The following is a 21,192-nucleotide window of genomic DNA, read 5'->3' on the forward strand; positions in this document are numbered from 1 at the left end:
ATCACATTTTAGTACAAATAAAATATCACCATAGGGCATAGTAGTCTGGGCTGACATCTGTGGTTACTTAGAGTCTTCAGTGACGTCTGTCCAGCCCTTCTGGGTTTTAAAGTTTCCATTGAGAAGTCATGTGTAGTTCTAATAGGTCTGCCTTTCTATGTTACTTGGTATTTCCTCCTTGAAGCTTTTAATATTCTTTTTCAGTTCTGTATGCTTAGTGTTTTGGTTATTATGTGGCTAGGGGACTCTCTTTTCTGGTCAATCTACTTTTTTTTTTTTTGTTTTTTTGTTTTTCGAGATAGGGTTTCTCTGTGTAGCTTTGCGCCTTTCCTGGAACTCGCTTTGGAGGCCAGGCTGGCCTCGAACTCACAGAGATCTGCCTGCCTCTGCCTCTCGAGTGCTAGGATTAAAGGCGTGCGCCGCCGCCGCCGCCGCCGCCGCCGCCGCCGCCGCCGCCGCCGCCGCCGCCGCCGCCGCCGCCGCCACCACCACCGCCCAGCTCTGGTCAATATATTTGATGTTTTGTATTTTTCTTGTGTCTCTATATGCATCTCCTTCTTTAGGTTAGAAAAATTTTCCTCTCTGATTTTGTTGAAAATATTTTCTGAGCATTTGAATTGGGATTCATCTCCTTCCTTTATTCCTATTATTCTTAGGTTTGGTCTTTGCCGAGCATCCCAGGTTTCCTGGATGTTTTGTGTTAGGAATATTTTAGATTTAATATTTCATTTGTCTGATACATCCATTTCTTCTATCATATCTTCAATGCATGAGATTCTTTCTTCCATCTCTTTTATTCTGTTGGTGAAGTTTGCCTCTGTAGTTCCTGTTCAAATTCCCAAGTTTTTCATTTCTAGAATCCCTCAGCTTATGTTTTCTTTATTCTTTTCCCATTTTCAGGTCTTGAACAGTTTTATTTGTTTCCTGAAACTGGATTTTTTCTTTGCTTTCTTTAAGGGATTTATTCATTTCCTCCAATGGGTTGTTTCTGTTTTCCTTGCTTTCTTTGAGAGATTTATTAATTTCCTCCAATTATTTGTTTGTGTTTTCTTGGATTTCTTTAAAAAGTTTATTCATTTCCTCTTTAAAGACCTCTATCATATTCATATAGTTGGTTTTAGGGTCTTTTTTCTTATGCTTCAGCTATGTTGGAATATTCAGGGCCTGTTGTGGTAAGGTAGCTTGACTCTGGTAGAGTCTTGTTGTTCTGGCTGTTATTGATTGTGGTCTTATACTAGCATCTAGGCATTTGGGTTTGGGGTGATTATAGGTCTAGGTATTAATTTCTGGGTTTGTCTTTGCTGGGTTGTATTTTGTTTCTTGGTTTCTGCTTCCTCTCTGAATTTTCAGGGAATGTATTGGCTGCATGTTGCCTCTTTTACTGACCAGCTTGGCTGGTTTCTGGTGTTGAAGGCTCAGGGAATGGGAGGCTAGGGGGAGATGGCTACCCTGCTGATTAGGTCTAGGGGAACAAAAAGAGTGAACAAGGTCTACATGCAGCCTGCCTGGTCATCTGGCAGGTGAGGCCTTTGGTTGAAGAGGGGCTGTCTGCCTGAGTTAGTGAATGGGATACAGCGATGCAGGAACAGGGAGGGAGGCCAGGGAGGAATGGTCTGTGGGATCCACGGAAGGTGTGGATGGGGGAAGGGAGGCTGCATCTGGTGTTGCATCATAGCACTAGGTGTGATCCTGAGGATTGCTGGTCTGAGTTTTTTTTTTTTTTTTTTGAGACAGGATCTCATTTTGTCACCCAGGCTAGTCCTTTACTCATCATGTAGTCCAGGTTGGCCTTGAACTCATAGCCTCCTGCCTCAGCCTCTCAAGTGCTGGCATTGAAGAAGTAAGCCATCACACCCTGCTGTGTATTAATTTTTAAAAATTTACTTTTTACCATTTATTTACTTATTTTGTATGTGTGTGCTCCCATCATGGTGCATGTGTGCATTGTATAGGTCAGAGAGATGGAAGTAAGATCATGAGTCTTGTTAGCAAGCACTTTTACCCATTGACCTCCCTTGCTAGCTTCATTCTAATTTTTAAATGTAATTCTAACATCTAAGAATTTCTTTTAAGGTGGCTGTAATCCCTTCTTTGGCTTTTCAGGACTGACTACCTATTATAGTTGATCCCAAGCAGGATTCCTTTGATGAGGAGGAAGTTGAGGTGTAGAAGTGCCAAGGATTGTGAATGACACACAGTAAACTGCCGGGAAGCAGGACCACAGGTAAGCCTAATGTCATGTTCTCAATGAATTCTCTTTATTCTAGAATAAGGGACCTCGAGGCTTTGGTCATTCCCTTGCCTGTCTACACTATCTAATTCTAGCCTAGCCTTCATGCCTTTTCTTATCTTAGTGATTCTATTGCTGTATCTCAGACCTACCCCTCTTCGCATTTATTGACTCTCTTCTCCCCTCTTCATCCCTGTTTCTTTTTCTTCTCCTCTTTATATTTCTTCAACCTCTCTCCTATCTATCTATCTATCTATCTATCTATCTATCTATCTATCTATCTAATCTATATCTCCTGTTAATATCTCCCTCTATTTTCTAGAGATTAGTCTCCTGGGGTACCATGCCAGGGGCCCTGAAAGTCAAAAGAACCCAGACTCAGGGATCATATCAGAGAGTACCACCCACCAGACTGGTAAGAATTCAGGATCATGTGGTTTTGGTTTTTATTAGTGTAGACGAATTTTTAAGCAGTCTTATTAAATAAAAAACAAGGAGTTAAATATAGGGATGAAAGCCTTAGAAATCAGGGAAATAGGAATAGCTACTGGCCACCTTACCTCACCAGCTCAACAGCTTCCAAAATGCCATGACTTCCTGTCTACCCAGGCTTTTATTGCCTTGCTGTTCTGCCCTCTCATTGGCTCTTAGCCCAGCTACCTGACTTCCTTGTTACTTCCTGTCTGTACAGACCTCCAGGTCTCTATGGTTGGTACTGGGATTAAAGGCATGTGTCACCATGCTTGGCTCTGTTCCCTAGTGTGACCTTGAACACTCAGAGACCCTGCCTGCCAAGTGATCGGATTAAGGGCATGTGCTACCACTGCCTGACTTTTGTGTTAACTTAAAATGGCTTGCTATTTCCACTGATCTCCAGGCAAACTTTATTTATTAAAATACAAATAAAATACCACCACATTTAAGAACAAATAAAACATCACCACATGTTAGCCCACTTGACTGAATGGAAAAGTAGTCTGATCAACTTCTGATGTTCCAGAGCTGTTTGAGTACTCTGGTAAAGAAACAGAGCACAGCTCTTGAGTAACTTCTGACTATTAGGCTGGTATGGGATTCCCAAGAATGTTTGTTTTGGAGCAATGGATGAGCAACGCTCCAAGCTAGTGAAAACCAATCCAGAAGTCCTAGTCTTTTCCGTCTTCCTCTTGTGTGTGAATGCCATCTGGTGGGATGAAATGGGAAGATACCACAGAAAACTCCCTCCCAGGATTGCATAGTAAAGAATTTAAGAAAGGAGTATGCAGACTATCATGTTAAACTGTCTCCTGTTCTGTGGAATGACTGGCCTTCATTTAGGATGGCCTTCTGAGGATTGCTGGATAAGGGGGTAGTTATACCACAGGGAACCAGGGCACTGGATCACTTTTACTTCATTGGTTGCTGGCAAGATGTGGTTGTCACTTGCCCAAAATGGCTAGAGGCTTATCTCAAGTAAAACTATAAGACTATGACGATAATTTAGGTTTCTTTTTTTAAAGAACAGATCAGAACCTAAAAAGCCCATTTTGTTCTGAGGAATTGGAGAAAATTCCCTCTTCATCTGCCCCTTGTTTCCCCCCATTTCTACCTGCACCCTCTGAGGAACTGGAGAAAATTCCCCCTCATCTGTCCCGTTCCCCCATCTCTACCTGCATCCTCTGAGGAATTGGAGAAAACTCCCCCTTCATCTGCCCCTTTCCCCATCTCTACCTGCATCCTCTGAGGAATTGGAGAAAACTCCCCCCTCATCTGCCCCTTTCCCTCATCTCTACCTGCATCCTCTGAGGAATTGGAGAAAACTCCCCCTTCATCTGCCCCTTTCCATCATCTCTACCTGCATCCTCTGAGGAATTGGAGAAAACTCCCCCTTCATCTGTCCCATTCCCCCATCTCTACCTGCATCCTCTGCGCTTTCAGCACCACCTGTGTTCCTTTTGGCCAGAGCTCTGGCCTGCCGGTGCTAATATTAAACCTTCCTCAGCAGATGCTTCACCAGGACCAGGGTCCAACTGAAAGGTGCCTCAGGAGACTTTTATACCCCCTTCTGAGAAGTCATCTCTTCCACAGAATTATTTGTGACTTGAGAGACTCTCCTGGCTGGATCCTGAGTTGCCTGCAGGCATACACAAAACACTCCTTGCCCATCCCATGAGGAATCACAGAAGAACTTATTTGGCAGCCTTCCCTGCCCCTTCCCACTCTTCCAGGCCCTGCAGGGTGCCTTACAGACTCTATTGAGGGAAACCCAGGGACCCCTCTATTAGGACCAGGACAGATGAATACAAAGAGTCTAGCACATTTCTATCAGTCTTTCTCCACCACTGTTAGAATCACACACCATCATTTACAGAAAAACTACAAGCCCTGGTCATAGCCAATGTATTTTCACCTGAAAATGTGTTTTGACCTTTTTTGACAAGATGTATAGCCCCATTGCTGAAGACAACATCTACACAACTCATTGAACATGGAGAATTGAGCTGGTGCCTATGAATAACCTTCACCTCCATCTTCAAGTGTCTTTGGTATGGGAAGGTACTCTGTAGGCTACCAAAGGGAAATGTAAACACCAAGCCAGGCACAAAGTCTTTGATCTACAATTTTTCATGCCTTCCGAATATTCTAGAACAATAGAGGCATAAAATATGTGGGAGTAATCAACCGATGTCTACTTTGGCTTAAGGCCTACAAGATTGAACCAATACTCAAAACTGCTTGGGTAACCAAGGACCAGAGACCATATCACCCAGAAACCTATGCTAGAGCCAAGTACTACTGGTCTGAACAATGAAAAGTAGCAATAATATGCTCATATTCTTTATTCAGACACCATCAGAGAAGCTTCCTTCTGTAGCAGATGGGAGCAGTTACAGAGACCCACAGCCAGACATCACACATGCATGGGAGAGAGAGGGGGTGAGGGGTGTCTTCATTAAATCTCCTCTCTAAGAGCTCAGGAAACCCTATGGAAAAGGAGGTGGACGGAGTGGAAGAGCCAGAGGGGATGGAGCACACCAGGAGAATAAGACCCTCTAAATCGATGTGAGCAAAGCTCATATGAACGCATAGAGACTGAAGCAGCAGGCACAAGGCTGACATGAGTCTGCACCAGCTCCTGTGCATATGTAGTATGGCTTTCGGTTTCTTATGGGACTCCTGAATGTATGGACAAGTGTGTCTCTGATTCTAGTGCCTTCTCCCAGGGCCCTTTTCCTTCTGTTGGTTTGCATTGTCCAGTTTTGAGGTAATGATTTATGTTTTATCTTATTATATTTTATTTTGTTACCTCTTAAAAACTGGTTCTTTTCTAATGCGTTACAGAGAGGGAGTAGATCTAGAAGTGGGGAGAAACTGGGAGATGTAGAAGGAGGGGAAACTGTAATCAAGATATATGGTATGAGAAAATAAGCTCTTTTTAATAAAACAGGGGAAAAAAGAAACAAAATTTCCTGAAATACAAGTCCAATGAGATCACTTTCTTCTTTTAAATTTTTTATATAAGTAAAAAATTTTATGTGCATTGGTGTTTTGCCTGCATGCATATATGTGTGATGTTGTCATATACAGAGGTGTGAGCTGCCATGTGGGTCCTTGGAATTGAACCCAGGTCTTCTGGAGGAGCAGCCAGTGCTATCTCTCCAGCCCCTGAGACCACCTTCAAAGGTAAAAAACAAAGATGTGCCTTGTTACTTTAAAACATAAAAGCATGCCGGGTGGTGGTGGCACACGCCTTTAATCTCAGCATTTGGGAGGAAGAGCCAGGTGAGTTTGAGGCCAGCCTGGTCTACAGAGCGAGATCCAGGACAGGCACTAAAACTACACAGAGAAACCCTGTCTCAAACAACAACAACAACAACAACAACAACAACAACAACAACAACAACAAAACAAAAAAACACCACCCCCACTAAGCATAAAAGCATTGCATTAAAAAAAACTTTCAGTACTTTGCTGATAAAAAAAATAGTACATTTTGGCAGTGATAGATTTCTTGATTAACTTGATGTTGCCATCTACACTTTACAAATATGCAACAACTTCAAATTGTATCTCATTGATGGATGCAATAATCATTTTTTTCCAATAAAAATGGTTGCTAAGGCTGAGCTTGGTGGCACATGCCTGTAATCCCAGCACTCTGGGGCAGGAAGACCAGGAGTTAAAGGTCTGTTTAAGCTACACGGAGAGTTTGAAATCATCCTGGGTTGTGTGAGACCCTGTCTCAAAAAACTCAAACAACCAAGTAACCAAAATTTTTACCAAGAAAACTGTCAAAGGATAGACTGTCAGACTCCAGCCACGACTTTCTGGCACTTATGTTTTGGCAGAGTTCTTTATATTTCATTAGAAACTGAACTCATAGGAGCTAGGAGTTCAGAGCAGAGTCCCCTGGGCATCTTTACAGCATCACGATCTCACAGGCGCAGGGGACTGCCACCCTCCTGGATAGAAGGGCAACAATGCTCCCTACAAGACAACCCAGACTCTGCGCATTGCTCCTTCCAGTGTCAGGATTCTGCCTACAGACTCGCCCTTCACTGGCAGGTGGATGGCACTGCCTGGGTCATGATGTTCCCAGTGCCCCAAGTGGTGACTTCAGATGGCACAGGACAGAGGATCTGTGGAGTTTCCCAGAGGATGAAGTAAAGTAGCCTCACTGAAAAGTGCTCCTGGTTCCTTTGGAGGTAAACACATTTCAGTAAACACTTTGTACTGTATGAAAGCAATGCTATTTAGGGAGCTAACCAGCCCCTCATCTACCAATCTATTAATTCTCTAAAGGGTCCTATGAATCAAGAAGAGTCCCTGGGTCTCTATAATGTATTCCTCAACTCTGGCTTATGAAGCTGGATTAAGGTATCTTTAGACCCATGAATGACTCTCCATGTGATCTGGGTGATTATTTTCATGGGAACATCTTGAATTTCCCCAACATCATTTTTATTTGTTTATGCTTAGTGCCACTAATGTAAAGTGTTTCTTTTTATGTATTAATTCAATTGCAAGGCTAGAGGCTTAGTTTCATAGTGTGGAGAGAGGGAGGCAACATGGAGGAAGAAAAGTAGCAGGGGGGAGATGGAGAAACAGTGAGCAGCAGAGGGGGCAAAGGAGGAGAATGAAGAGGAGAGGGAGGGGAAGTGGAGGAGGGGGAGGACAGTAGAGGCAATCAAAGGGATTAAGGGGAGAAGGTGATAGAAGACAAGATTATCTGAAGCTAGAGATGGAATTAGTTGGGAACGAAAAAAGATGTGGGAATGGATGAGAAGAAGGTGGAGAGAAATAAAGATGGAGGAAGGAGAGAGAGGAGGGGAGGGAGGAGATGAGAAGCCAGACTGGCATTTACAGTAGAGAGGGATAGGGAAAAGTGGCAGACTGAGTTTAGTTGTTCAGAGAAGGAAGAGTGGGAAGAGGAGGGAGGAGGGGAGAGATGACGGAATAAGGAGGAGACAGAGGCTGTGACTGGATCCCAGGTCTTCAAGATCTTTAGAGTAAGCTAGGTTTATCAACCATTTTCTGACAGGAGGAACATGGGTCAGCCCGTGGGTATCCTATTGGTTTCCATCTGCCTGTTTTACAGACTGTTCAGTCTTCCAGACAAAGGTGAGGCATGGGAATGAGTGTGGCTGGGGGTGAGTTTTTGATGAAGTAGCTGAACATCAACACCACTTCTAACAAATTCTGAGATGTCCTGTAGGGGAGAGGCCACCCTGATTTTGTGTGTCGTAATAAAAGGGCAAGTTCTCTATCATCTAGTTTTTTTTTTTTTTTAAGTGTAGAAAACATGATCTTCCCAAAAGGCTCAAAACTAGCAAGATTAAACTAATAAGGGGGAGAGTCAGAAGTCATGTCACAGAACAATTTTTTTCTTCATTTTGATATGTTTTAAGTGCCTATAGAATGAGAAGAATATAACTTACTTCTGTAAAGACTATTGTATTTCTTTATCAAAGTTGTAATGTTTTGAGTGATTCTGAAATGGCTATTTATGAAGGGACTTCATTCTGGTTCATGTCTTAGTGTTGTGAGGATTATGCAGAGCTGGACATACTGCTTTTTATGGAGTTGCTGAGAGTACGTACTCATTTAAGTACTCCTCAGTATGTTTTAAAATAGTTAAAAAGCAGAGTGGATAAGTGTTTAAAAATGAAAGAGAAAAAAAGAGGAACAAGAGATTCTTATTGTATGACCACTTTAGTGTCAACTGGGATTCCTATTTTACGATTATTGAAAGGTAACATTTTTTCCCTTAGCTGTGTGTCTTTTTTAAAATTATAAATAATATTTATTTATTTGTGTATGTGCATACACACTTGCATGTCATGGTATGCATGTGTAAGTCGAAGGACAACTTGCAGGAGTCTGTTTCCTCCCTCCACCATATGGATTCCAGGGATCAAACTCAGGTCATCAGGCTTTGGGAGCAAGCACTTTTTTCTCTGAGCCATCTCGCTGGCCCAGGTCTCTCTTTTACCATGTACACTTTACACAGTACATCTGCTAGGACGTTGATAAGATGCTCCTAAGACCTCTCCACTTTCAATGTCTGGCCTCTGAAGGTACTGTTGTCTTATCACTCCATATATTACTATTACAATTTCTGGTATCTAGAGTGAGATCCCATGGATCCTGGGCATGTTAGCCTGTACTTAGAATGATGCAGTGCTGCTTTGGTTTCAGTCATCCAACTGCTGCTTTATTCATGATCCTCCTTTAGACAGCTCATGAACATTAGTTTCCTAGAGTTACAAGGGGCCCCATCAATGCCTTTTTTTTAAATGAGCATTTTGCCTCTGTGCATATAAATGCATCATGTGCATGCCTGGTGACTATAAAAGGTGGAAGAGATGCCCCGAAACTGGAATTACAGGTGGTTATGAGTTGGCATGTGGCTCCTGAGAACTGAACCCAAGTTTTCTCTCTGCAAGATCCATAAATGCTCTTCACCACTGAGACATCTCTCCAGTTGTCACCTCAATTTTGTTTTATGCTTTTTTTGGGGGGGGTTTGGGGGTATCTTATCATAGTTACTATGTGGTGGTCAGAGGACAGCTTGTGACAGCTGAGTCTCTCCTTCCACTCTGTGGGTGCCAGGGATCTAACTCAGGTCCTCAGACCTGTCTTGGTAGTAGGTTCCTTTACCTGCCAAGTGCCTATGGGGCTTTTGTCTAAGCCCCAAAGTACATACTGAAAGCTTGTGATACTGACTGTAGTCAGTGTGGGCTGTAGTGATCATGTTGCCACCATAGTCAGTCCGAGGAGGACAGAATATGATCAAAAGTTAGAGGCATTCTGCTTTCAGAGAAGTCAGACAATGAAAATGACCAAATCTTAGCATTTTGGCAGTGATAGCATGGTAGGCTTTGGGGTGAAAAAACTAAGTGTCACAGATATCTTCAGTCAATGATTGAACAGGCACGTGGGAAGACAGAAGACATAGGCTTTGAGCGGTACTTGCTGAAACCATTTATGATCATGGCCTGGAGGAAGAGAAGTGATTGAGTTGGAAATGCTTCACAGAGGACTGGTTTGAGTGATCTTGTTCCAGGTTTGAAATTATTATTTTGGGAATAAAATATATAACCAAAAGCTGGCAAATGGTAACCTCTCTTGCTTTCTATTTCTTCTATTTTTGTTTAAAAATTTTCTTTATTCTTAAGAATTTTATGTATACATACATACAATAAAATATAACTATATATATACTTTTCTTTCTCCCTTCAACTTCCCCCAATATGTCCCATTCTCAACCTTTAAAAAAGTAACCCATTAAGTCTTGCACCCATGTGTGCATGGGTGTGAGCCATCTACTGAAGCATAGGAATCCTATCAGTAGCCATACACTCAAAAAAGAATGATGCTCTCCTCCAGAAGTTTTTGAATGCTGATAGCTCCCCAGTAAGGCATTGGCCTGGAGAGATCATCTCTCCCCTCGATGCTGGAGCTTTGGCTCTATTGACCTTGTGCAAGATACTCACAGATGCTGTGAGTTCATGAGTATGAGAACCATGCCATGTCCAAAGGACAGAATTTCACCACACTTCTCCCCACACTTTGGCTCTTACACTTCTGCTTCCTTTTCTGTAACATTCCCTAAGCCCCAGTGAGAGGGGCTTGATATGAATGTCCCATTTAGGGCTGAACACTCAGTATCCTATGTTATCTTGTTTCAATCCTCTTACTGCTTATTTTTGAATGTTAGTCATAGGGAAGAACCCCGAAATTACTCTTCCTGAAAGGCATTTCTCTTTTCAATTTCTGTAACTTTGGATTGCCTTATACTGGAGTTGGTTGGTAGGTAATGGGTCACAAGCAGAGGTTATGTTAAATTTTTTTTCTGTGTTGCTTTGTCATGTTTTACATGCTTGTTGAAGTGGGTTGGTTTTTGCTTCCTTTTCTCCCAAGCCTGTTGGGATGTTCTGTTTTCTGTGACTCGTATTAGAGGACTGTCCACAGTTCATCTAGGGGGCTGGTGAAACACAGTGTTGATTATCAAATGGATTACTATTTTTGGTTATGTGCCAATGGGACAAAAGGTGAGGCTGGGCACTTAGCACTAAGGTGACTAGATGGAGTCAAAACTTCAGTTATCCCTTGGGTTCTATGAATCTGCTGGAATACCATCTGTCAGATCCAGTAAAGTCTGTCTACAACTGGTGGCTATAAAGCCACCAGCTCAGAAAAAAACTCTGGGGCCTCAGCTGTATAGAGTCCAGATCCTGCAGCAATGATTGGAAGTTCAGGAGTGAGAAGAAAACTCACACAATGACCTGAGAGACTAAAGCTCCATTCTTTTTTAAAACATAATATTTTTATTTATTATTTGAAGATTTCACATAATGCACCCTGATCACATTTACTTCCCAGTCCTCCCAGGTCCACCTTTCTACCCTGTGATCTCCCTCAAAATTAAAGAAGAAAAAGAAAAAAAGAAGAAAAAAATACCAAGTCCAACTTGTGTTGCCAATAAACTCATTGAAGCATGATCAAAACAAACACCTAATAGCCATCCGCTTAAAGAAAATTGAGTCCTTCCCCACCCCAACACCCACCAGAAGCCATCAGTTGTGAAGAGTTACACTTCAGCATCCCTATCACAACTTTTTTTTTTTTTTTTTTCGAGACAGGGTTTCTCTGTGTAGCTTTGCGCCTTTCCTGGAACTCACTTGGTAGTCCAGGCTAGCCTCGAACTCACAGAGATCCGCCTGGCTCTGCCTCCCGAGTGCTGGGATTAAAGGTGTGCGCCACCACCGCCTGGCTGTTTCTTTCATTTTAAGTGTTAAATTTAGTGAAATAAATACTTGTTCCCCATTGTGTCTTTCAGATTATTATCCACCAACCATGGGTAAGTTTGTTTTAGAAATGTTTATTAGAACTTGTAAAAAGAAAGTTGTGAACAAGTGGTGTCACTGGATCATCTATATTTTTAGAAGATGAAATACTACTTTAAGTATATATACAAGGCAGTGTCAGTTTCTTTAAAAATAGTTTAAGATTTTTGTATGGCTTGAGCTTGTATGAGTCCTGTGCATGCTGTCACAGTTGCCATGAATTCAACTGGATCTAACAGTATTTCTGCTTCCTCATTCACAATGATCCCTGATTCTGAGGAGGCCGGAGTGTGGTATAGACGTCCCATTTAAGGTTGAACATCCCACAGTGTTTTGTTCTCTGCATGTTGATCAGTTGTGGGTGTCTGTTAAGTACCACCAACTACAGAAAGAAGCTTCTCTGATGACAGCTGAGTGCTGCACTAATCTTTGGGTATAATGACAAGTTATTAGGAGTGGTGGGCAGGAAGTCCCACCTCTCACTGAGGAGCTATTTTCTAATTGATAGCTTCTGGGAGAAGAGTTAGTTCTCTTTAAAGGTGTGGACTCAGGTAAGGTTGACCACGTTCCAATGGATGGCCACACACCCAATAGCATATAGGGAAAAAACATTGGGTAGGTATGGAATGAGGTGTGAATCTGGAAGGACCTTCTGTAGTGAGAATAGATGATCAAAATGCAATGTATGAAATTAATAAAAATATTTAAAAATTAAAAAGAACGATTTTCCATCGGTACTTTTAAGTGATTAAATGTGTCATTTATGAACATGTCTAACTGACATTTTCTTTTCTCAAAGGCTGAATACTTAAGAAAATAATGAAAGAGAACTTTTCTGTGTCTATTCAAATGATCATTTTTGATAACAGCTGAATGTACTATAAAGCATATTTTTCTTTCAAATTCCCTTACTGATTGATATTTTAATTTTCTATTTTTAAAAGGAGTTACTTTACTCTTAATTTTATATGTGTGTGTGTCTGCTGGTATACACAGAGGTCTTGGTCTGGTCTTACATCTTCTTTGGCTGTTACAATCTTTCTACCTCTCTTCAATGATGTCTCCTGAGCCTCAGGGGCAGGGTGTATGATACAGTGTTCCATTTGTGGCCGATCACTCCATAGTTGATTATTATCTGCACTTTGACCACATGTGATTTCCTGAAGTAACTGCTGTGAATGGCATTCTTAATTGGAGTGTTATTCTAACTAACCCAAGAAACACAGGACTATCTATTGTCAACAATACTAGTTAACTTGATTGGAGAGGAGACTTCTAATCTATTTGATATCATGAAAGAGAATTTGTGAAGCAAGAGCTACCTACCATTGGATAATTAATGTTAAAGGCCGATCAATCATTGATAAGAGAGGAAGTACTCTCTTTTACACTGATGATGAAATGTACTTTGGAATTAAGTCATTAAGAAACACATAGGATTAGAAGAGTGTCTGCCTAGAATCCCCCAGTGAGGGGTTTCAGGTGTGGCTCAGTGGTAGAGCCCCTGCCTGCATGGGCAAGGCCCTGGGTTCAGTTCCTAGCAATGAAAAAATATGTAGGATTTCAATAAAGTAAATAATTTCAGGTGGATAAAACTAGGTCTGAAAACAGATTGTGTGCGCTATCCTTGACATAAGCTCATGCCAATGTTGCTTTTCCTCAGACTAACATAGTTATTAATGTCATTTGCTAGAAGAGTCTGTTTTAAAGCCTACGATTAAAATGAACTTTACTTAAATTTTCATTTCTCAGAGTCTATCATGAAAATGCCAGAGATAGAAGGTAAGTTGATCAGAAAATTTTCATTATTAATGTATGTTTTTTATCTTAAAAATTTTAATCTTTATTTTTATTTTATGTGTATGGGTGTTTTGCCTGTCTGTATGTCTGTTCACCATATGCATGCCTAGTGCATGGGGAGGCCAGAAGGGGGTATCAAATCCCCTGGAACTGAAGTTACAAAAGATTGTGAGCAGCCATGTTTGTGCTGGTAACTGAACCCAGGTCCTCTGGAAGAGCATCCAGTGCTCTTAACCACTGAGCCATCTCTCCAGGGCCTTTGTGTTCTCTTCTGATTCCATCAAAATGGGAACATTTGTGATTTTGCTTTTAGTAAATTTTTTCTCGCCCCCCTTTTTTCATAAAACATTGCATATGACACAAAACACGAAATACGCCACCATGAATTCATTTTTATTCATTTTTTGAATTTATTTTACATACTAGCCACACATTTTCCCCTCCCTCTTCTTCCTTTTCCTCCCGCACCTCTGTTCTATCCCACGCATGCGCTCCTCAGAAAGGGTAAGGCCTCCCCTGGGAGTCAACAACTCATGGCATATCAAGTTGAGGCAGGACTAAGCTCCTCTCTGCATCAAGGCTGTGCTGACATCCCATCATAGGGGATAGATAGGTCCCAAGTAGCCAACTTGTGCACCAGGGAAAGATCCTGGTCCCACTGCTAGGGGCCCCACAAACAGACCAAGCTACAGAGCTGTCAACCACATGTAGAGGGCCTCGGATGGTCCCGTACAGGCTCCCTAGCTGTCAGTCCAGAGTCCGTGAGCTCCCACAACCTTGGGCCATCTGTCTCTGTGGGTTTCCCTGTCATGATCTTGACCTCCCCCCTCTTGCTTATATAATCCCTCCTCCTTCTCTTCAACTGGACGCCTGAGCTGGGCCCAGTGCTTGGCTGTGTATCTGCATCTGCTTACATCATTTACTACCACCATGAATTCTTACCAGCACTAAAAATTTAAATTTCTGCCTTTCTAATAGAGAATCCCAGATTTTAAAATTCACATAGGAAATCAACCAATAATAATTTGGGATATTGTGAACAAAACAGTACTGAGGTAGAAAAACACTTCATTTTATAACCAGCTGCCTAACCATAGTATAGATGTTTCAATATAAAAACATGGCATTGACCTAGGCAGAGTCAAATAAGTAATATTTTTAAGCTTATGGAATCCAGGAATTGCCCATTTTTTCACAGTGGCATCCACAGTTCTAATAGTGGCTTTGATCTCAGAGGTCAGGGATGCTGAGGAAAAACTCATCTTTTTTTAAGAGTTACTTTTAGTTTTTGAGTATGTATGTGCCTGTGTCTGTATTTGGGCATGTTCATGTGAGTGCAGGTGCCTGTGGAGGCCAGAGGTGTAGGGCCTCCCCTAGAGCCTGAGTTATAGGAATTATGAGTTGCCACACTGGGGTTCTGGGGACTGAACTGGATCCTCTTGTGTATATGCTCTTAACCACTGAGCCATCTCTTCAGTCCTGGAAAAACTCACTTAAAAATTCAAAATAGAACAGTTTTTTAAAATATATAAATCTAATACATTTAAAGGAAGGGGGAATGTGATATAATTCTATTTAAATTAAAATGTGTTACATAGAATAGTTTATATTTTTTCTTCAACAATTTGACATATGTAAACAATGCAAGCCAGGTATTGGTGGCACACACCTTTAATCCCAGCACTTGGGAAGCAAAGGCAGGTGGATCTTTGTGAATCTGAGGCCAGCCTGGTTTACAGAGGGAGTTCCAAGACAGCCAGGGTTATGCAGAGAAACTCTGTCTCGAAAAAGAAAAAAAACAACAAACCAAACCAATGTATTTTGATCACATCCTTCTCTAACACCCTGTTCCAGTCCCCTAATGTTCTCTCACACCCCCTTCCTCCTTTTATGTCCTCTCCATTTTTTTCTTTTTTGGTCACTCACTGAGTCTACTTAGCGATGCATGCTGGAATATTGAGTCATTTTGTTGATTTGATCTTGGGCAGGTCACCACAGCTGCAGTGGGGTCATGAGAGCAATGGCCATGCTATGTCTAGAAGACAGAATGCCACAGCTCTCCCTCCCATCCTCCTGACCTTACATTCTTCCCATCCCCCTTATGAGATGTTCCCTGAGCCTTGTGTGTATGTGTGTGTGATATGTTGATACAGATGTCTCATTTAGGGCAGGAATTAATGAAAAAAAAAAACACTACTAACAAACTCAGGGACAGATAAAGGATTTTTGTTTTCTTTTAGATGGTGACTGTGTCTTTCCATTCTGGTATAGAAATGAAATATTCTATGACTGTGTCAATTTCAATGCAAAACACAAGTGGTGTTCTTTGAACAAGACCTTTCAAGGTTACTGGAGGTACTGTTATGTCTCAGGTAAGAGTCTTGACTCTAAATTCCACAGATGGGAGGGTATGCCTTGTCTTGGGGACCATTTGGTGTGACAGGCAAGAACTCAGAATCTAGAGCAAATTCTGAAGTGAAACTAAGAGATACACAACTTCTTTGTTGTTGTTGTGTGTGAGTGCATATGCTGTATGTGTGAGTATGTGTGGGTGTGTACCTGTGAGTGTGTGGAGGCCAGAGGTCAGTGTCGTGTGTCTCCTTCTATTACTCTCTACTTTATTATTATCATTTATTTATTTCTGAAACAGGATCTCTCATTAAACAAGGAGCTTGTAAATTTGGTGAGACTGCCTGGTCAGAAAGCCCGAGGGAATCTGCCTTTCTCAACCTTCACAGTGTTGAGGTTAGACGCGTGTAATACTATGCCTGGCTTTTTACTTGGGTCCTAGGGATCTGAACTTGGATCCTCATGCTTGCATAGTGAGGACTTTACATACTGAGCTGTCTTCCCAGTCTCTGAGATGCATAATTTCTGATAGCATCAAAATCACATATAATCAAAGATGTGTTAGAGGTGTTTCGACTCCATTGTCTTTATAAGAAAACTACTAGTAGAGCATGAAAGGGGAAGTGGATTACAGGGTAGTACCAATCTAATTTTCATAAGCTATTGGTGAATTAAGGAAGACTGTGGAGAAGTGTGTGTGTGTGTGTGTGTGTGTGTGTGTGTGTGTGTGTGTGTGCTGCAAAAAAGAAAGTGTTCCTCTTCTTGATGACTCTTTCTTTTTACAGACTATGCTAAATGTGCCTTTCCCTTCTGGTTCAGACACATGATCTACTGGGAATGCACAGAAGATGGGGAAATGTTTGGAAAAAAGTGGTGTTCACTCACCCCAAATTTCAACAAAGACCGTATTTGGAAATATTGTACATAATGGTGAGATTTACTAGATGAACATGAGGAGGAAAATCAGGGGAGGAGAATAGGAGGGAAAATATGGATTTTTCTTGGGGAGGACTTTTCATCCTTTCTTTTGGTCAGGAGAAGAAAAGGTGGACTCTTTATTACAAGCTTTTGTTTAATTTTAACTTTTCTTTTTCTAGGATGCAAGTTGAAGATACTCTATCACTTGGGGTTTAGATGATGGATTATGGCATTTTATGGAGAGTTATTGTTTAGCTTCCACATTTTATTTGCTATGTGTGTAAAATGAAGCCCTTAAAAATACCATGTCAAGTGAAAGCATCTTGGCAATGTAGTTTCTATGGTGGTCACAGTCGCACTACTCAGATGGGGGTGTTGATAAGAGAGGAGGTGATACATGTGTGAGAACAAAGGGAATATGAGAAATCTCCATCACTTCTGCTTGATTTTGCTTTGAAGATGAAAACGGTCTAATTAAGTCAATTAGAAGTTCATTGCTGAAGAAAGACCAAATTCTGAGAACACCTGCTCCATGTCCACCTGCCCTGCTCCATGTCCACTTTGCTTTATACCTGAGCCAACTCATCTCATAGTCCACTCTTCCCTCTCCTAGCACCATTTGTATCTGAAAGCGAAGAATACTCAGCAAATGCCTCATTTTTTCACTCAAAAGAGGGACAGCAGGCCATACAACCTACCTTAACAGATGAGAAGAATTTTGCTAAATAAACACCACAGCAACATGAAGCAGCTTTGGAATACTCTACTGAGAGGCAAAAGCTTCATAAACTGTCTAAAAAAGGGAAGTCAATTGAACAGAATTTAACGGATTTCAAATAGGAGATACCAAGGAATTATCAACATTAGACCAGTAGGAGCTGTATCTGGCACTGTGTAAATTGGTGGGTGTTACACCTATCTCCTACTTCATCCAGAATACAAAAGAGCCAATGCAGACCTTAACCACCTAAAGCTTGGTGCTATAGCTACCAAGATGATGGGAATAGCTTCAGTGAGCTTGTCAGCAGGGTCACATGATCTCAACAGACATCAGCACCCATTTAGTTCCTGAAAGGAGAAAAGCCAAGAATTTGAGCTTTATAGAACTGTGTCTGTGTCCTTTCTTATACAGGTAGCAAAGTCAACAGTTTTTGGGCATTGGAAAGGTGTCTGGGTTAGAGCTGGATGTGGTGATATATTGTGTATCCTAATAAACTTGCCTGAACATCAGAGGACAGAGCCAGCCACTAGATTAGACATAGAGGTCAAACAGTGGTGGCACACACTTTTAATCCCAGCACTTGAGATCTCATGCCTTTGCTTGAGAAGCACACACACCTTTAATCCCAGGAAGTAATGTGGCAGGGCAGAGAAAGGTATATAAGGCGTGAGGACACAGGAACTCACTCTCTTTAGGCTGAGGATTTCCTAGAGGTAAGAAGTAGTGGCTGGCTGTTCTGTTTCTCTGATCTTTCAGCTTTCACCCTGATATCTGGCTCTGAGGTGTTTTTTTTTAATTTTTTTTTTTTATTAAAAGACCATCTAAGATTCAAACAGCAGCTGTACATAAGAGTTAATGCAAGAACACAGTACAAAATTGAAGTCTGGATCGCCATTACCAAGCTTTTTAGGCCTTAAATAGGTTTACATGGAGCCACCCCACTAAATGTCTGCCTTTTGCAATGTTCATAACTTTTCAAAAAAAAAAAAAAGGTGATGTCTTGGTATATAAGCAAGGTTTGCATTAGACTAGTGAGTTTCCTACCATAGCCTTCCAGGTTCTGGGATTACAAGCCCTCACTATCATGCCTGCTGCAATCTTAGGGCATTTGAAGATCACACTCTTGGAAGGGGCTGATGAGATGGCTCAGTGGGTAAAAGCACTTGCTACCAAGCCTAGCCTGATGACCCAGGTTTGATCCCTAGAATCCACATGGTGGAAGGAGAGAACAGTCTTTTGTAAGTTGTCTCTTGATCCCTGCTTCCTCCTACACAATTAATAATCGTAAGTAATTAATAAATGTAATTAAATATTACATATTTATAATGTAATTAAAAGTTAAAGATTACACTGTAATGGGAATCGTGCTTTCTAATAGTGATAATGAGTTTCTCGTGGCATGGCATGACCAAATGAGAACTAGATCTTCAATTCATCATGACTTTATTTAAGTGTAATTGATTATGTACACATGTCAATCCATAACAAAAGACCCCAGAAAATCTGACTTTTAAAAAAATCAATACCATGCTATTCATCTGCTTTGTAAGGTGAAGAAAACTTTGATTTTTATAAAGGCTTGGCAAAGTGGAGATGTAGAACTTGCTGTAGAGGTGGGATTGACATATCAGTAGTAGTAGGTCTGTGCATGGAGCTCATTTGGTGGAGTGTTTGCCTAGCATGCGCAAGCTGTTGGATTCCATCCCCAGCACCTCATAAACCAGGCATTGCATCATAATCCTATAATCCCAGAAGTTGGGAGGTGGAGTCAAGGGGATCAGAAGTTCAAGGTAATTCTTGAGGGTTTGAGGGCAGTTTGGGCTACAAGAGTCCCTGTCTCAGATAATCACACAAACAAGAACCCTCCCCCCTAACCAAATGATTAGTAATACTCAGATTGCTCATGGAAGGAACAAACAAAAGGAAGGAGAACTGAAAGACCTTTTAAAACATGCTATTCCATGAGAAATTTAAGAGAAGGAAAAGAGTGAATTATGTGCAGAAGCAATGATCACTAGGAAGGAGATGCTATGGATGCTATGTGAAGACATAAGAGACAAATGCAAGGGAGATAAAGTAGCCAGCTGTTGTGATGCAGAAGGCTAAGAGGATGATGCACGAGAGAGGCAACTCTACACTCTAATATTTACTTAATTATTAATCAAATGAGAAGCTTAAAAAAGCCTTGTTCCTAGTCAGTAGAAGAGACAGAAAACTGTCAATGGGAGCTCAGTGATGGGGCCCAGTGAAGGGATCTGACACACATATGTGGGTTCAGAGCCCATTGTGGATAATGTTACCAGACCAGGGAGCCTTGGACTTTTCTTCATGTGGAAGTTCAAAATATCTTTATGAGAATCCCCTTGTTCCCTGGAGAAATGAAGTGAGCCAGTTAGGAGTGGTCTGCACAGTTTGGCTGCTTGAGGCTCTTCAGAGAGAAGCCTGATCATGAGCCCTCCGCTAGGAAGCGTCTGCCTTTCAGAAGGTTTACCTGCATGCTTCTGGCTCCGTTCAGCACTCTCAGTCTTAGCTAATGTTCATATTCCATTTCAGACTTCTTCATGTATGAGTCTATGCTTCTGCTACTGGCATTCAATATGGGACCTCTTGGAAGCTGGATAAAGGCTCTACCACTGAGTTATCTCCTCAATGCAGCATTCCAGTCTCTTAGAATGAGAATAATCCTTCCTCTGGCTTGTAGGAGCCAGAGAAATCAAGAACAACACAAGAAAACCCACTGAAACAACTAGCCTGTCTCACAGGAGGTCACAGAGTCTGAACCAACAACCAGGGGGCCTGCCTGGGACTGATCTATGGCCTCTACATATATGTGACAGTTGTGTAGCTGGGTCTACTTGTGGAACTCCTAACTATTGGAGCAGGGGCTGTCCCTAATACTTTGGCTGGCTCTTGAGATCCTATTCCTAATACTGGGTTGCCTTGACCAGCCTTAATACAAGGGGATGTGCTTACTGGAACTTGATATGCCATGCTTGGTTGATACCCATGGGAAGCTTGTCCCTTTCTGAGCAGAAACAGAGGGGTAGTGGATTGGGCAGGGGTGGGGATGGCAGAGGGAGGTGGAGGGAGGGGAAACTGCAGTTGGGATGCAAAAGAAATAATTAAATGAAAAAGAAAGGGAATGCTTGTTGCATGAGCAGGCCTAGCTTTGCCCAGTCCTACTCAGTGGTAGAAACTAAGGGATGACATCCCATATCAAAGACAAGGGAAATCCCCAGCTCCTATTGCCTCCTGAAGTCTCTTGACATGTGACCAGGCCTTCCCCTGCCATCCCCAGTGAGTCTCATGTGCCACTTCATCTCTTGCACAGGTGTTCATCTTCAAAAGGGGAGATTGGGAGTTTCTGAACAGGGGTGGTTCTCTTATTTAACATTCCTGTCAGGACAAGTGACATAATGGATTGAACTACACTCACTTGGAATATTGTCCCTTGTGTTTGTGAAGTCGTCCCAGACACCTGCAACCAGTTCCTGGCCATAGGACACAGCATACCTCTGATGCACTTGACATCTGAACCTCAAACAGTTGGTACACGTTTTCAGGGTGTGCCTACCAAGTGAGAGGACTGCCTGAACTTTTTATATCAATTATTTTGTCGTCATTGTCATTCTGGACTCCAAGACAGTTATTAGAGGATCATTTTAATACTTTGTGTTTTCCCTTGTTTTTGAGAAATAAAGTTCAGAGAGAAAGAGAGAGAGAGAGAGAGAGAGAGAGAGAGAGAGAGAGAGAGAGAGAGAGAGAGACAGACACACACAGATAGAGACAGACACACAGAGAGATGGAGACAGAGATAGAGAGACAAAGACAGAGAGATAGAAAGA

At 41.8% G+C, this 21,192-nt stretch overlaps 1 protein-coding gene across 1 annotated transcript; it reads left to right on the forward strand.

Annotated features, from left to right (window-relative positions):
- Positions 1–7,548: 7,548 nt before the first annotated feature.
- Positions 7,549–18,835, forward strand: Bsph1 (binder of sperm protein homolog 1). The gene is made up of 6 exons (XM_006998143.4): positions 7,549–7,831; positions 11,553–11,573; positions 13,312–13,341; positions 15,600–15,731; positions 16,494–16,638; positions 16,806–18,835. The coding sequence occupies exons 1-5, from the start codon at positions 7,759–7,761 to the stop codon at positions 16,634–16,636; spliced, it is 399 nt and encodes a 132-aa protein (XP_006998205.3). The 5' UTR covers positions 7,549–7,758; the 3' UTR covers positions 16,637–16,638; positions 16,806–18,835.
- The last annotated feature ends 2,357 nt before the right edge of the window (positions 18,836–21,192 follow it).

The sequence above is a fragment of the Peromyscus maniculatus genome, chromosome 1, assembly GCF_049852395.1.
Source record: "Peromyscus maniculatus bairdii isolate BWxNUB_F1_BW_parent chromosome 1, HU_Pman_BW_mat_3.1, whole genome shotgun sequence".
Lineage (NCBI taxonomy): Eukaryota > Metazoa > Chordata > Mammalia > Rodentia > Cricetidae > Peromyscus > Peromyscus maniculatus.